This window comes from Phodopus roborovskii, unplaced genomic scaffold (genome assembly GCF_943737965.1).
Source record: "Phodopus roborovskii unplaced genomic scaffold, PHOROB, whole genome shotgun sequence".
NCBI classification, from domain to species: Eukaryota; Metazoa; Chordata; class Mammalia; order Rodentia; family Cricetidae; genus Phodopus; species Phodopus roborovskii.
The window spans coordinates 16,751,825-16,770,304 of record NW_026126448.1 but is presented as its reverse complement, the minus strand read 5'-3'; the positions used below and the strand labels follow the sequence as shown (position 1 = coordinate 16,770,304).

Genomic DNA, 18,480 nt, shown 5'->3' with positions numbered 1-18,480 from the left:
TATCTAACAAATTAGACTTCAAACTAAAATCAATCAAAAGAGATGAAGAAGGTCATTTCATATTCATCACAGTAAAAACCACCAGGTCGAAGTCTCAATTCTGACCATCTATGTCCCAAGTACAAAGGCACCCACATTTGTAAAAGAAACATTACTAAAACTCAAATCTCACATAAAACCTCACATACTTATAATGGGAGATTTCAGCACCCCACTCTCACTAGTAGACAGGACCACCAGACAGAAACTTAAAGAAACAAAAGAACTAACAGAAGTTATGACCCAATTGGGTTTAACAGACATCTGTAGAATATTCCACCCAAACACAAAAGAATATACCTTCTTCTCAGCTCCACATGGAACCTTCTCTAAAATCGACCACATACTGAGCAACATAGCAAACCTTAACAGATACAAAAAAATTGGAATAAACCCCTGTATCTTATCAGACCACTATGCTTTAAAGTTAGAATTCAACAACAACACAAATTGCAGAAGCCCTAAAAACTCAAGGAAGAAATAAAGAAAGAAATTAAAGACATCCTAGAATTTAATGAGAACGAAGACACAACATACCCAAACGTAGGGGACACTCTGAAAGCAGTGCTGAGAGGAGAGTTCTTAGCACCACGTGCCCACATGAAGAAACTGGAGGATGGGCATTAGAGAATTAACAGCACAACTGAAAGCTCTAGAACAAAAAGAAGCAAACTCACCCTGGAGGAGTAAACACCAGGAAATAATCAAATTAAGGGCTGAAATCAATAAAGTAGAAACAAAGAAAACAATATGTTCTCTTTCAGGAAAAACAATTGAAAGCAACATATTCCTGTCAGAATGGCTAAAATCAAAAACACTAATGACAGTTTATGCTGGAAAGGATGTGGAGAAAGGGGAACACTTTTCCACTGCTGGTGGGAGTACAAATTTGTACAGCCATTTTGGAAATCAGTATGGTGGTTCCTCAGGAAAATAAGAATCAGTCTACCACAGGACCTGGCAATTCTACTCTTAGGCATATACCCAAAAGATGCACACTCATGCAACAAAGACATCTGTTCAACTATGTTCTTGGCCGCATTATTTGTAATAGCCAGAATCTGGAAACAACCTAGATGTCCCTCAACTGAAGAATGGATAAAGAAAATGTGGTACATTTATACAATGGAGTAGAGCTCATTGGAAAAAACAAACAAACAAACAACAATAGAATCTTGAAATTCACAGGCAAATGGATGAAACTAGAAGAAATCATCCTGAGTGAGGTAACCCAGTCACAAAAAGATGAAGATATGTACTTACTCATATATGGATCTTAGACATAGAGCAAAGAATCACTAACCTACAATCTACACCACCAGAGAAGCTAGGAAACAAGGAGAACCCTAAGAGAGACATACATGGTCCCCCACAGAAGGGGAAAGGGACAAGGCCCCCTGAGCAAATTGGGGGGAAAGGGAGAGGGGGTTAGGAGAAAGAGTAGGGGAGAAGAGGAGTGGGAGAGGAGAACACGAGGGAGCAAGAAGACTGAGTCAGGGGAAGAATAGAGGAGAGCAAGAAAAGAGATACCATAATAGAGGGAGCCATTATAGCTTCAAAGAGAAATCTGGCATTAGGGAAATGTCCAGAGATCCACAAGGATAACCCCGACTAACAATCTAAGCAATAGTGGAGAGGCTACCTTAAATGCCCTTCCCTGATAGTGAGATTAATGACTACCTTATATTCCATCCTAGAACCCTCATCCAGTAGCTGATGGAAGCAGAAGCAAACACCCACAGCTAAACACTAGCCAAACTTCTGGAATCCAGTTGCAAAGAGGAAGGAGTGATGAGCAAAGGTGTCAAGACCAGGCTGGAGAAACCCACAGAGACAGCTGACCTGAACAAGGGGGAACTCATGGACCCCTGACTAATAGCTGGGAAACCAGTATAGGACTGACCCAGACCCCCTGAACATGGGTCTCGGTTAGGAGGCCTGAGCAGTCAACAGGACTGCTATGATTACTTTGTTTTGGAATGGATTTTCATTTATTGATACAAATTTAAGGTCAATCAAGTATATTTTTCCTCTTGTTTAGGTATTATGCTTATATAGCTCATTTAGAAATATAATGTATAATTTAATACAGATTTTAGATAGTTACTTATGATAGTCAAAGCTTAGAGTTAAGTTAGTTAGGTTTTTCAAGGTACACAAAGTTGTATTTGAGATAGATAGGCATTCTTCAAACCTTTCAAAGACCTACAGAATATGGCATTTAAAATGGTTTAGAGTTTTTCTTGACAGTGAGACATACTGCTCCTGGCAACACCACCTGCATCAGAAAGGAAGATGGACATCGAAGAAACACGTATAGAGTTTGCTTCCAGTATGGCAAGACTTGCCATTTGGACAAGATACTGCTCTTGTCTGGACTGTTTGACTTTATTCTGTATAAACTGGACATTCAGGACCCACAGAAAAGTGACAGCTGATTCAAGATGGACATTGCTACAGAGTTTCTGCTTCATGGAAGAGTCTGCCAGACAGTCTGCAGGACACAGAGAAAAGTTACTGACAAACTGCCAATACAAGAAGACAGTTTAAAGCTTCCTGCTTTGCTGAAGAGTCTGCCAGACACACTATGGCCTATGGGCTGAAGATGAAAGATTACAGAAGAAATTCAGGTGACTGACAAGGCGAGATGTCTCGGTCATTTCTAGAGTTTATATATTATCCTTCTGTGGTCTTTGAAGGAGTTGAAGATAGTTATGGTTATAGTTTTCCTTAGTTAGGCTTAAAGATAAGTTACATATAGGACTTTAGACTCACAAAGATAGAATAGATGATGGAATATTTTTCTTAAATCTTGCTATAAATATTGTTAACTGTGATTCTTACTTGATAACTGTTGTGTTATATATTTTGCTATGTTAAGGTTAAAACCCTTCTTTTTATTTAGACAGAAAAGAGGAGATGATGGGAGATGTCATTCTGTATATATGTTTCTCATACTGGTTAATGAATAAAGCACTGTTGGCCAATAGGAAAGCAAGATAGGCAGGACTAGGGGACAAGGAGGAGAGAGGAAGAGTAAGGAGGAGAGTCAAGATGGAGATGAGATTCTGGAGAAAGCAGAATGCTGGCCAGCTCCCCAGTAAGAGAAGACCACGTGGAAATACTAGATTAATAGAAATGGGTTAATACTTAATGCAGAGCTAGCCGATAAGAAACTAGTACCTGGCCAAGAGCATTATATCTAACACAGAGTCTAGATGTGTTATTCGGGGATGGTGCAGCTGCTGGGACAAGACCAGCGGCAGGCAAAAAAAAAAAAAAAATCTTACTCCTTACAAACCTCAGCTTCTATCTTAAGAAGTAAGAAAACAGAAAATGAGATACAAAGTATAAAGTAAGAAAGAAAGGAGGTAAAGTAAAGGGAGTGGAAAAGTGGCGAGAAAAATCAGCAAAATGAAAAGCTGGTTCTTTGAAACTAGCAATAAAACTGAAAACTTCTAGCCAGAGTGATGGGAAGGGAAAAATCCAGATGACATAATCTCACAGATGTAAAAAGGACAATGAAGCGATACCATGGATTACTTTATGCCAATACAGTACATAGCTCATGTGAAATGGACCATTTCCTGCAAACACCCAAACCATCAGAGCTCACACATGATGGAACTGACACACTGAATACTTCTATCTTCCCCACTCCCTCTTCTTATTTTTATTTATTTATATATATTTTTGTTATAGAGTATCTTGGATTATAAGTATTTGCTACCATGCTTGCTACATTGCAGCTGTTAGAAATAGTTTGTGTGGTGGTGCACACCTTTGATCTCAGCACATGGGAGGCAGAGGCAGGCAGATCTCTGAGTTCCAGGCTAGCCTTGTCTGCAAGGTGAGTTCCATGACAGCCAGTGCTACACAAAGAAATCCTGTCTTAAAAAAAAATACTTCCCACAAAGACAAGATGGCTTTACTTATGAATTCCACTAATTATTCAGGAGAAATATAATGCCAATAAGTATGAATATGTCTAGCAAGTCCAAGAGGGAGACCATCTACTCATTCTGTGACGCACAAACCCTCCAGAAACTAAAACCACGGAGAATATTTTTGAAGGTATTAAAGATGAAGGATCCTTAATGAAGAGCACAAGTTCAGACAAAACTGCAGACAACACAGAGGCTGGAGGACAGGAAGCCCGCAGACACTGCCACATTGCTCTGTCCTCTAAGGACAAGGACCCTGTGTTGAGTAGCATGAGATCCTGAGCCAGCTCCTTCAGGTCCAGGGCTAAGCCCCACTGCACACCAGCTGCCTGAATTTATCCAAGTTACTTTTCTGTGCCCCAATCTTTCCATCTACACATGGAGACAGTAACAGCACAGCCTTCATATGGCTGTTTATGAAGATAAAAGGTGCATGCACATATGTGTGCGTGCACACACACACACACACACACACACACACACACACACGGCTGTGGGAAGAGCAGTGGGTAACATACTTGCCATGCAACCATGAGGACCTAGAGTTGATCTCCAGAACCCAAGTATCCAAGTAAAAAGCTGATCACTGTGGCACATGCTTGTAATCCCAGAGTCAGAGACAGGCAGATCGCTGGGGCTCATTGGCCAGACAAGTGAGCTTCAGGTCCCAGTGAGACTCTGCTTCCAAAAACAAGATGGGTACCCCTTGAAGAATGATACCCGAGGTTGATCTCTGGCCTCCACATCTATGTGTGCAAGTGTGCACATACAAACACCACCCACACATATCACAAACACACCACACCATATACACACCACAATGACACACATATACATATCCCCCACAGCACCCATTAACACACATATTACAAACACACCACACCACATACACACATCTCCCTGCACAACCCATCACACACACATACATTCTCTCTCTCATATCACGTACTCTCCCATATCATCCTACACACACATACCACAAACATATTACACACTCACACACACAAACACCACCCACCACACACACTGGACACCTACACCACAACACCACACACACACACATTCCCCCACACCACCCATCACACATACATTACAAACACACCACACCACTTCACATACACTACAAACATAGTACACCAAACCACACCACACACACATACTTCCCCCCACACTACCCACCACACCCATACTACAAACATACCACAGTACACCACATACAAACATCTCCCACACCACTCATCACACACACACACACACACACACACACACACACACCACAAATACACCACATCACACACACATAAAGTAAAAACACAGCCAATGCTTATCCAGAGCATAGCATGTAGACAGCCCTACATACATGTCTGGTAAAATGATCCATGTGCTGGCTGATGGCTGTCTTCCTATATTTGCCCTCAAAGCAAATGATAAATTAAGTGACTGTCCTCATTGTGTTAGTCCCAGTTCCTGCCATAACAAATTACTACAGATTTAGTGGCTTGAAATAACAAAATGTAACTCCTCAAAGTTCTGGAGGCCAGAAGTACAATATCAGCTTCACTGGGCTGCAGCTGGGGAGGATCTAGGAGGGGTTGTTCCTAGTCTTCCAGCACTTCCTGAGGCTCACAACCTTATCACTCCAATCTCTGTCTCTAAACCCAGGCTACCTCCTCCTATCTGTGCCTCCCACTTACCAGGATATCGGTGACTAGACAGATCAAGACAATCTCCCCAGGTCAAGATCTTTATCTTAATCACATGATCAAAGAGCCCCTCTCCTTTTGAGGCAACATCTGCAGGTTCCAGAGATTTGAACTCTAGATTTGAGGAGTCACTATCCCATATACACTAAATAGGCTGGTTGTGTGGCAATTACAACATACTATTTTTTTTTTGTAAAGGATATTTGGCTCTCTCTACAATAATCTTATTAGCACCCAAAACCATATTCCAGTCATATTCACCTAAAGGTTAGTCCCAAAGCACAACAGATTCTCCCCAAGTACTGAAGCAACTGAATCATGATAACACAGACTCAAATCTATACACCTATAATATTCATCACAAACTTGGTGGGGGATTGCTGGAAACATAACAGGCCTATTGCGGTTCACATAAAACAAAATAAAAAAATATATATATATATATATACATACATGTATACATATATATAATTTATTATTATTACTCTTACAAGAATGTATGCGTGTGTTAACATTCACACATGAGGAGGTCAGAGGTCAGTTTTCTTCTTCTACCTTTAACTGGATTTCAGGGATCGAATTCTGGTCCTCAGCCTTTTATAGCAAAGTTTTCACTCACAGAGCCATCTCTCTGACCCTAAAACAGTTTTCTTTCTATGACCACTAATCAGAGTCGAGATAACTGGACGAACATATATTTAATGGTGGCGATTTGATTGACTTCCCTTGTAGAATCGTTGAGAGAATGAAATAAGAATTTGTGTAATTACTAATGCAAATGCTCGATCAATACTAATTTCATCAGTATGAAATAAAGCCCGTTCTGCACACAGTCCCATCTTATAATAAAGTAGAAATACCATCTCATCTTCGATTACTTTCTTTGTAGGTGCAGGGAAGTTACCCCTTTGCAGAAAAAGCGGAAAGAGCAACTTGTCTCTGATCCTGAGATGCATGTCCTTGAGAATCAGGAAAGGAGGAGTTAAGACAGGACTTCCTAAGTGAGCGAGGGGTGACAAGTAGGTCCCAGAGAGACCCATGTCAGTCTCAGGGGACTGACAGTACTGGGGGCTCAGAAGAAGCAAGGGCAACAGTGAACTTTCTAGAGAGCCAAGAGACTCATTCTCAGCACAAATATCCTGAATGACAAAATGAAACAAGGGCAAGACAAATATGGCTGAAATTCAAGGCAGTGCCTGTTCTGGGCAAATAGGACCTCACGGCACCAGGCTGTTCATGAAAATGGTTTGATTCTAAGCATTTTCTATAAGAGAAAAATAATTATTGCCAGCCAGGCTATGAAAAATTAAGCCTTGCTGCAAAATTTAATAAAAACCTAATTGCTTTTTTTCCTTGGGGGGTGGGAGTATATTGCTGCAGACCACGTTGTGACAATCAAGTTTACACTTGCATTGTTCCTAAATAATAAGAGTCAGGGCATGGATGATACAATAATCAGAAACTCTACTACTCAAACAAACACTTTGGAGTTGTTAACAAAACAATGAAAGAAACATCTGCAGAGGTGTCTATGACCTTGCCATCCACAAATATGGAAATGTATTGGGCCAAATTCATAGCCACTTATATTCATCCTGGATATATGTGGTCTATAGGCTGCAGGTTACATACTGGAGACACAGAGGTTTAGTGAGGTAGAACCTGTCCAAGAGAGGCTTAACTGAGGGGAAAGCCCAACCTGAGCATGAGTGGCGCATCCCATGGGCCTGACCCCAAGTGAAATCTGTTTTCTATGATACCCTGAACTTGCCCTTGAGAAAGTGATGCTGTGTTTATACTTTAGCTTCTAAATAACTTGTATTTTAAAAGTCTTCCCTTTTATCTGACTCTGCTTTTCTTTCCTTCTGGATAACTGGAACGGAAGAACATCAGGTGCCCAACTAAGAATGAGAACCCTGGGAGTCAGACCCACCACTACAACCTCAAGGGAGGCCCTGTACCTCTGCACATCTCGGCTTCCCCACGTCAAACAGAACTAAGTATGAGGTCACAGCTATCAACACAAGGTAAGTTCTACACAGCTCTCACTGCACAGCTAATGCCTTAGACCATCCATGGCATTAACTCTTTGAGGCACAGGCTATGGGGGTTCCCATCACACATAAGAAGACAGGGGTGGGACTGGAGGATGAATGAGGGCCACAGCAGAGTGGCAGAGGTGAGGCTGGAACCTAAGTGTCCCTTCTACTGGCCTCACCTCCTGCTCCATACAGGCCAGTGACAGTCACTCACAGAGCAAACCATCAATACGTTAAAGCACAGCAGGGCTTAAAGACCACGACTTTAAATGAAGCATGAGAGAAAAGGGGTAGGAAATGGGGGCTTTGGTGATCTCGGCCACAATGGAGACAGATGTGTCCTTCCCTGGGCCCTTACTTGCAGCAAAGATGACTGTGTCCCTAGACAGAGCTCTACCTTTGGACTGGGCTTTATGGGGCAGAAAGGGGATTTTCCTCAGGCAAGAACCACAGGTAAGAAACCGCAGGAGATAAACTGGTCACACCTTCATAACTTCTTTTCTTTTACACTTCTTTGATCCTCTGCTTCTCGTGTGGGTGTGCATGCGTATGTATGTAGCCCCACACAGGCCACAGGATACTCAGGAGTCAGAGGACAGCTTGCAGGAGCCAATTCTCTCCTTCCAGCTTGTCAATTTCAGACATCCACAATTGTCAGGCTTGGTGTCCGGTGCCTTTGCCCACTGAGCCACCTCCCTGCCCCATTTCCCCACCTTTGAAAACAGGCTTTCAATATGTAGCCCAGGCTGGCCTTGATCTAGGTATCCTTAGACTTCCAAGTGTTGGAGTCACAGGCGTGCACATCATGCCTAGTGTTACACTGTTTCTACAAAAGCACCGAGATATTTGAAAATGCTCAGATCTCCTTGTACCTAAAAACAAAATTTAGGGTCAAATTTGCAGAACATCTTCAAACTATTGCCACGTTTTTGTCACCATCTCCTCTTCTGTGCAATGGGCCATTTGAAAAATACATATGAAGAATACATAATTGTTAAATAAAACAATTCTATTTTGTAAATGGGTTCAGGAACTTTTCACTTCCAGATTGTTCCCCAAAGGAACGGGTGCCCTATGACAGTCATCATTTGTCCTGGAGAACTGCCCTGCCCTGGAGAGCTTCCTTCTCGAGCCCCGAGAAAGCCTCACACCTCACTGATCTGGACTTGGGGTTCCTACCTCACACTTCTGTAGGGAAATCCCCCTGGCAACCATATTTTCACAGTATTTATACAGTCGTGTCCCTTCCTGCCTTTGATTCACTGATTGGTATAAAATTAGTATTTGGTGACTTGATGAAACTCACAAAATTGCGGACCTCAGTTTCTACCCAAAAAGGATCTGCCAACCTTTTCTTTTTGAAGTGTAGTTGAGGTTTATTAAAGACATTTTAGTATGGATGTTAAACATGAATAGAGAGACTCTAAAAGACATTAAGACATACTCAGAAGCATGCATGTGAGCACCTCTAAGAAATCACTGTCTTTTTAAGTTTTTTAAATGTGTATATGTGTGTTTGCATGTCTACATGTGCGTTGGTGGCCATGGAGGCCAGAAGAAACACTGGTGTTACAGGTGGCTCTGAGCTGCCAGGTGTGGGTGCTGGAGGGACAAGCACTCTTACCCACTCAGTCATCTCCAGTTCCCACAATGCATTGTTTTTACACTAGTTACAGATAGTACTTTCTGCCTGTAACAATTTCAGGTTTAAAGCTATCATGGCAATTGGTTGTCAAGGAACTTGAAGGGGGTCCCAGGATGGTTCCTGAGGGGGCACCTGCCAGGACGAATAGTAAGATCACTAAGAGGCAAGAAGCATGGTATTGTCACTGTAAACATAGTCTTGTTTTTGAGGGCCAGAAAAACGTGTGGGAGGGGAGTGAGGCCCTATGTCAGGGCATAGACAGCTAGGCCTCAGGCCTGGTTCATTTCTATCTCTATGTGAAGAGAACACATTCCTCACAGCATTGGTTAACTATGCTGGGATTCTCCTTAGCTGGTGAGAGGCTTTAAGGAGACTTGGGTGAGGGCTTCTGTTCCCAATAATTTCCATCTTTCCATCCTGCCTCCATCAGACAGCATCTGACATCCACAGTAGAACTTCCCTGCACTGATATAACCCTCCTACCTGATAGTTCCAATGTATTTTCCTCCTCACTTTCTTTAGACATTTGAATGTAATTCTGGATATGAACACACGAGTTCTGGATATTTTTTTGGTTGCAGGTAGAGAAAGGGATATTCTCCTCTGGGCATCTGAGGAGTACTGGGTTATGATAACCAAGAGACAAATGGGTATTTTGATTTTGAGTAAGCAGGGGGAGAATCAAGTGTAGGTCCCATGGAATAAGGAAGCAAAACAGAGGTTCTGGATGACAGAGATTCAGGACCTGGGTGACAGGAATGAGGCATGTGCTTTTAAGAGTGGAATTGCATTCATTCATTTGCCAAGATTTTATCAACCAGCTTGGTGTTGGGAATACAGCAGTAAGCTGGAAACAGACCCTGCCATCAACAATGAACCAATGTTGACTTTGGCATGTGGGGTTATTTATGAGGGCCAGAGCTAGCTCCTGAGTAGGGATGCCCTAGGGACCTACTGACTGTAACAAGGTTAAGCAGTCCTTACCAGAATACTCTTTGCATATGTAGTAGATTCTTTACACCTTCTTCCTTTAATATCAGTGCTATGTGAGAAGAAGAGTGTATTTATCACAGGGCACAAGCCTGGAGAATTTGCTGTTTTCTAGGGGACAGTGAAAGTAGATTGTTCATTCAACAGCCATTTATTTAGCATCTATTATGTTCAAGGACTAGTGTTAAGAACAGAGTCATGGGGGGTGGAAAAATACAGTGCCCAGAAATTGCAACAGTGTGGTGAGTACTACACTACATTGTGGTGGCAGAGAGGAAAGGTCTGCCGATGGGAAAGGAAGGTGCTAACACAGGAAGGCGAGCTAGAAAAGGCTCCTGAGAAATGACACTGGGGATGAATCCTAACAGATAAAGAGAAGCTGATGGTTGTAAGCAGATACACTTGGGAGGGGTGTTCCACAGCAGCAGGTACTAACAGCCTACTGTAGCAAGACCTCTACTTGCCCAGAAGGAGCCTTCAGGAGGAGCCTGAGCTTCCTGGCTCTGGCTTCCTCCACAAGGCTGGTAGGATTTGACCAATGGGTGGGTTAGTCTCAAGCTGTATCAGGATTTGGTTAAATTATTACACAAAGGAGTGGGAGGAACGAGAGGGTGGGTGAAATTTTGTTTTGACGGCAATAACCATAAACACCAAACTTAACTTGTCAGTACCAAGTGACTGTGAATGAATGACTGCAAGAAGAGAAAGCATGAAGAACGAACTTTCCCCATTTTTCTCCACTGCTGTGTGTAGATGAGCAGAGCATGGAACAAAGGCAAGAGTGTGACATGAGCAGTGCACACGGCTGTGGGAACTGGCCTGTGGTTCAACCTGAAGGGAGTTCATGCTTTTAGGGGAAAAGAGGAGTATTGCCTGGTTAAGAGGCTCCAAGTCAGGGCAGAAAATCACAGGACACCTGTTCATGTCATTTCTCTCTCAGTAGACTGAAAAGGTCTCCTTGGCCTCCCACGAACAAATAGCTTACAACTGACCATAAAAACATTAGAAGTCAATGCATGTTTAACTTTCATTGGGCACAAAGGGCATCCTCAGGGCTGCAACTCCAACCAGTAAGCCCCTCAAAATATGATGGGTGGCTTTCCTAATTCTCTGCTCTTTCATACTGGCTAGTATCAACTTAAAGTTCAAAATACTTCTTTGTTGCCCTCTACACCACCAGGCTAGACTCAGAGTTTCCAAAAATGTGAGGAACAAAAGAAATATGATTGGGTGCACAGTAAGGACTCTAGGCCACCAAACCATTTACCCAAGAGAAGGGCTATATTTCAGGAGGTATCCTGTTGATGATGCCTTCAGCCAGAACTGGTTATGTAATCTATAAGGCTTATCACAAGATGAACCCTCAGGGCCTCTTGTTAAAAATGATAAAGATTTCAAGGGTTGGAGAGTTGGCTTAGTAGGCAAGCCTGTTTGCTATGCAAGCATGGTGACCAGAGTTCAAATCCCCACATCCCATATGAAGATGGATATGCTAGTACATTACTGTACTCCCAGCACTCCTAACCATGGGACATGGAGACAGGAGGATCCTCAGAAGCTCATGTGCCAGCTATTCAAATGCAGACAAGGTAGAAAGCAAAAACTAACATCAGAGGCTGTCCTTTGACTTCCACACATAAGCAAGCCCTTGTGGGAGCATTCCTGGTCCCAACAAACAAGATCACACGACAGCAGCCACAAAACCTTAAGTCAAGCATAGGGCCCTCTGAGCTTAAGATGTAGTCTGTATCCTCGAAGAGCCAGTCCTGTATTTAAAAGGACAGCAGCACTGTCATGTGTAAGAGCCCGGGTCACAGCTGGCTATCCTTGAGTCACACACCCTATCTCTGACACTCATTTTCTAAACAACATTATGGCAATTTCTTCCAGTACTTCGAGGAACTTAATGGGATAGAGAACAGAATGCCCAATACACCGCAAGCACCCAGTAAATGGTAACTCTGTGGTTACTGTTTGAAACCGTACAGAAACTGCTGGGGTAACATGACTGCCATATAAACACGAAGCCCTGAGTTCCATCCACACATCCCATGGGCTTTTGTTGGTTTGTTTATATTTTTGTTTTGATTAGAAAATACCAGCAATGTGTTCTTGGAATCCCAGAGTTGGGGAGGTGGAGACAGGTGGATCCTGGGCTTGCTGGGATCTAGCCAGCTTTGTCTAAACAAGTGAGTTCCAAGCCAGCAAGAGGCCCTGTCTCAACAATAACAATGACCAGTAACAATAAAAACTTCAAGATTGGCAGCATCTGAGGAATGACAGCAGAGACTGTCCTCTGGCTTCCACATGCAGGCACCATGCACCCCTCCTCCCCGACACACACACACTGGCCCACACAAATGCAGGGACACACAGAAATAAACTGCTACTAAAAGAAACAGAATATTTTAGGAATCTAACTGCTTTCCTCTTCTCCAGTGGCAAACATAAAAGGATAATCTATGCACTGTTGCCACTTCTAATCTGAACCTTGTGTTGTGCACCTCTCTTTATCCCAATCCTTAGTGTTATAAATGGCCTCCTGCTTATTAGATAAAATGCACACTCCTCACACACTCTGTACAATTTCACATTGTGGGCTAATTTCTCCATCTCAACCCTTCTCTTGGCTTATACCTTTGGCCAACAGTGTGTCTGTTATGTCTATCTGGCCATGTGTCCATCAGAGACACCACACCTTGTGAGTAGGATGCCTTTGTCACATAAATAAGTCCAACAGTGCTTTTGCTTCTAGGATACTTGTTCTCTGCCATGTGGACTCTATCCCCTCTCCCCAGCTCCCTGAAGGAGGCAATCTCTGGGCTCATCTTCAGATATCTACACAGGTACTTTTATGTTGTTACCTTAGGTGAACTCAGCTAATGTCATGGCTTCCATAGTTATGTTTTCCATGCTAGACTCCTGGCTGACCTCTCTCTTTGAAACACCAGTCACCTGCTCCTCCCAAGCCCAGGGCTTGTCTCCTGAGAAGTTCTAGTCTTGCAACCAGATACTTAGCACTTACCATCTCTTCTCCCTGTGGTTTGCCTGTGGTTTGTCTGATTCTGGCTAACTCCCTACCCAGGGTCAAGACTACACAGATGTCATTTCATCTTTATCTTTCATATCCAACCACTCCTGTTCATTACTGACTGGACTCACCTCCCATTTTCAGCATGCCACCCCAATTCCTTACCTGGTCTCCACCCCACTGGTTAAGTAGCTTGCTGACTTTGCTGACCATTTTCTCCCTACCAAACTCCAGCCTCCACCCTACTGCTGAGAATCTTCTCAAATATCACCTTCATGATGCCACACTTACCTAACCTGGAATCTTCAGCTCCCCAACTGTAGAATACAACCTTAACTCTTCAGACTACTGCTCCATGCTCCAAGCAGCTCTTCTAATCCTAAGATCTGTCTACTTGAGCTTGCTGGACTGGTTAGCCCTGTCAGCTGACCCCTGAAACTCTCAAAATATTCTGGCTTCATATTTTATGAGCAATGTGTTTCCTGTCCGGGAATTCCTCCCATCTTCCTTCCAGAGGAATCCATCAGGGCTCTGGGTTCATTTTGCTGCTCTTGTTTAAGGTTATTATTATTATATTTTGGAGGGCAGGCACATGCTGCAGCTTGCCTGTGGACATCAGAGGACATCTGTCAGGAGTTGTGCTCATCTTCCCCCTCAGTGAGGCAGGGGCTCTTATTTCCTATGCAGTGTCAGGTGGGCCCAATGAGTTTCCAGCTTATTTTGCAGACCCCACCTCCCACTTCCCGGGAGAGGAAAAGAGAGAATTACAAACATGACGTTTCAAATCCAGTTTTTGGTTTTGGTTTTGTTTTGCTTGCGTCAGGGTCTCACTGTGTAGCCCTGGTTGTCCTGGAACTCACAAAGATCTGCCTGCCTCTGCCTCCCAGTGCTGGCATTAAAGGTATATGCTACTATGCCTGGCTTGCATCCAGCTTTTAATGAGCTCCAGGGATCAGTCTGTCATGCTTGCAAGGCAAGAGCTTTGACCCAGTAAGCCAGCTCTCTGGATTTGCATCATCCCTTGATTTGCATTTTGAGACAGGGGTTCCTATAGTCCAAGCTGGCCTCAAAGTCACTATATAGCTGAGGATGACCTTGAACTCCTGGTCCTCCTACCTTTACCTCCCACATGCTGGGATTACAGGTGTGTGCTCTCCCACAGCTCTGAACAACCCTTCCTTACAGTGCCAGATGATTTTCCTTTCTTTTCTCCTACTCCTCCTCCTTCTCTTTCTTATTCGTTGTTTTCTGAGACAGGGATTCTCTGTGTAGCTTTGGAGCCGATCCTGGGACTAGCTCTTGTGGACCAGGCTGGTCTTGAACTCAGAGATCCACCTGCCTCTGCCTCCCAACTGTTGGGGTTAAAGGTGTATGCCACCACCACCCGGAGATTTTCCTTTCTTAATCAGTATAATACTTTATACCTCAAAGTGGTGATGAACTGCTGCCTTCTGTTTGGAATCCATTGATTTCACACACACACACACACACACACACACACACACACACACACACACACCACTTAGCTCATTTCCTATCTCCCCCAAAGCACAAATGCTGCATGGTGTTTGCACATAAGTAGGTTCTCAGTCACTGTGTTGACTGAGAAGGTTGCTTGGAGGCTATCTCTTGTTCATAGCACTAACAGAATTGTCTGCTTGGCCAGAGCACATCTGGGACCACCTGAGTCACCTCCTTTTCTTAGCTTAACCTTTGACATACTTCAAAGACTTACTATGATTCATTCTCAAAAGTAATTGGGGGGGCATGCAGAGATGGTTCAGTGGGTATAGTGCTTGCCATGCAATGTGAGGACCTGAGTGTCAGTAATCCCAATGCTCTTGCAGTGGGATGGGAAATGGAGGCAGGAGAACCTCAAGAAGTCCACAGCTAGCCTGGCCCACACAGTGTAGCAACAGAAAAGAGACCCCATCTCAGAAAGGTAAAGGTGAGGATTGACAGCAGAGGTTGTCGTCTGACCTCCATATATGCCATGGCATGTGCATGAGTGCACATGCACGTGCACACACCACCCTTACATTTGAACACATATATCACATACACACACACATTGTACATGCATACCCCCCCACACACACACAAAAGAAATTTTGGGCTCTGTATACCTAACAGTCATTATCTGATTCAAACATGTATTACTGAGTTTTAGACGTGAGATCTATCGTGTATTCTTGGCCCATCCTTGCTCTGTTTCCAAATGGCCAGGAAGTAAGAACAGGCTGGCTGGCTGACTGCAGCTCTGGAGCTAGGCTCTAAGGTGAAGGGCGGGATGTCCCTGCTCTAATAGTTAAGATCTCAGTTTAAGAAACTACAGGAGTGAATCATAGTGGGAATGGGGTGAAAGGACAGTAGTAAGGAAGGAGTATAGAAAGGAGGTGACACAGGAAATGCTCCATGCAATAGATGGCCTGGTTCTGTGCTGTACAGCTGTTTCAAGCTGTCTGACTGCAGTTGGACTGGGCTGACACCATTAACAGCACGTTCTGGCCTGTTTACACTATTTATGATCTGCCTGGAATTCACTGTGTCGTTCAGACTGACCTAGAATTCTATGTGCAAAGCAGGCTGGCTTGAAACTTGAGATCCTCCTGCCTCAGTTGCTCAAGTGCTAGGATTACAGGTATGTGCAATCATCCTGAGTGCAGTCCTTTGCTAATTCACTCTCCATCTGCTTATCTTGCTTTTCTCTTTTCTCGGAAGCCATGGGTGACAAAGACCAGGCGTGAGGCTAAAAAAAGCCAATGAGGAGGATATATGGGAAAATATCACTGGAAAATTGTGATATAATGAGACATATAAACCAGTTTTTAAAAAGTTACATGATAAAGGAGACATGATTGTAATATAAAGCCATTTCCCACATAAAAAGAAGGGGTGGGGTGTTCCCTTGAGATGCTGTTTTCCTTAGTGGCAGCATTCACTGAGCCTTCTGTTTTGATGTCCTTTCTAATCTTTGTGACAAACTCCTATTTACCCTTCAACACCTTGCTTAAGTATATTCTTTGGGAAGTCTTCTCTGACCTCAGATACATTTAACAGATTCTTCCTTCTTGTGTTCTATCTTCCCCATCTGTTGTTCTGGTGTCACTTCCGCTAACAATTTTGTCTCTCCCACCACCTCTCTGAGGACAAGGGCTAATTATCTTAGTCGGTGTTGCATCCTCTAGACACAACAGAGCGCCTGGCATATACCAAGTGTTTGTCGTTGTGTTGATAAATACACTAAGAGCAGCCTGCAAGTACAATTTTGCACTTCATTTGCAAAACTCGGTTTGGTTGCTGCGGCTTTTCACGTGGAAGCACGTTTCCCCTTGTTGTGAACAAACCATTCCGGACTCATAAAGTAAGCTCCATTCACCATGGCACATTAGTCTGTTCTTCATACCCTGGAGAGGGGAACATTTCTCCTCCACACTAAACCTCTCGGGGCTGGCTTGATATTAGCAGCACATCTCTGCGCTAGCTTTCTATTGTGGCGAAGGCTAAATTACACCACGAGCCTAAAGCCGCCACTGGTCTTAGTGAATTGGGGGAGGGGGTAATTAGAAGACAAACATTTCTGTAGCAGACCTAGGAGCTGAGATGAAGGAGGAAGTTGATTTAAACCTAGCACTATAAGAAATTCACTAGAAACAAGCCAAACAGGAGCTTCCTCTGGACATGACAGCAGATCCTGGTGTCCAGCAGGAATCTTTCCCTATGGGTGGCAGGTCCTTCTCGTACCTTGGGACCTGCTTTGCTTAAGGAGGGAGCCCTTGTTTTCTCCTTCCACTAACAACAACCAGTTTGGTCCCCATGCACACTGTCTCGATCTCGCCTTCGGCCCCCAGCAGCCCCAAGCAGCCTTAACTCAGGATCAGAAGTGCCAGTTGCTGGGCTGTCAGGCCGCTGCAGAGCAGGCGGCGCAGTGGGCAGGCCGGACACCGGTGTCCCCGCAGTCCCCGCGAGGACACGGGCCGCAGGGGGCGGGCCTCTCCACGTAAGGAGGCCACACGCCCCCGAGATCGCGCGAACGCAGGGACTTCGGCGGTTCTCGCACAGCCTCCTGCGAGCCCCCGGCCCGCGAGATCCTCATAGCGGCCGCGTCCGGATCCGCCGCGAGCCGGTGTCCACCGCGCTGCCCAGCCTCACGCGGCCCGGCCCGCTCGCCGCACCGTGACAGCTGAGTGTCCAAAGGGTTAAGCCCGTCGCGCCGCGCCGGGTGTCCCCCGCGCGCCGCCCCGCTGCCGCCAGCCGGCCCCAGCGCGCACGCGCCCGCCCGTTACCTGCGGTGGCCTCCGCGCTCCTCCTCCACCTGGCCGCGCTCTCCCGGGGCCGCCCCTCAGCCCGCCCCCTCGGCTCTCCGCCGCGCACCCTGCTGGCTGCCCCGCCGCGGCCCGCGGAGGAGGGGCCTGGGGGAGATTACCATGTATTAGCATACCGGAGCGTGTCACGTGGCTTCTCCAGCCAATGGTCACTTTGGAGAGGCGGAGATTGAACTGAACACGCCTTGGTGCTGCTCCGGGCCTGAACCGGTGGCCATGGCAACGGAGGGGAGGGCGAAGGAAGTGGGGAGGCACTGGAGCCTTGTGGTCCCCTGGGAGCATCTCAGCTACCTGAGCTCCATGCTGCGACCATGGTGTACTTTTCCTACTCTGCGTATGGAGAGCATCTCAAATTGGCCTGCCAGGGAAATTCAGATTCCGGAAACGCTCTGCGCGCTTAAACCATGTGCCTAATACTTTTCTGCAGATAACTCTCGAGGTAACCTCAGAAGTACATATTATAAACTTGATAGTTTAGAGAGGCTCGGCCACTCACCCAAAGTCATACAACCACTCCACGTGGAAAAAGTGGAGACATGAGAACTTAAGGGCCAGGGCTCGCCTGTGTTCTCCTCTCACAATTCCAGTCAAGAAAAAGACTGTATGCAAGCAGTTGAGAGAATCTTCATCCGTCGCCTCTAGAGCGCTTTTGCACTGCCTTGCAATGACCTTCTAAGTCAGAAGCCATATACCCATATTACAGAGGATAGAGACTAAGTTTGGAGATGATGGGTCCTGCTGTGGGCCAAAGAGCTATTAGAGGC

At 44.8% G+C, this 18,480-nt stretch overlaps 1 protein-coding gene across 4 annotated transcripts in view; it reads right to left on the bottom strand.

The window, feature by feature from the left end:
* Phc2 (polyhomeotic homolog 2) overlaps positions 1-17,845 on the bottom strand; it is a 106,997-nt gene extending 89,152 nt beyond the window's left edge. For all 4 annotated transcript variants that reach the window (XM_051188848.1, XM_051188849.1, XM_051188851.1 and 1 more), the window contains exon 1: positions 17,678-17,845. In XM_051188848.1, coding sequence (XP_051044805.1) covers positions 17,678-17,830 — 153 coding nt within the window. In that variant the 5' untranslated portion in view covers positions 17,831-17,845. The remainder of the gene's footprint in view (positions 1-17,677) is intronic.
* Positions 17,846-18,480: the final 635 nt, after the last annotated feature.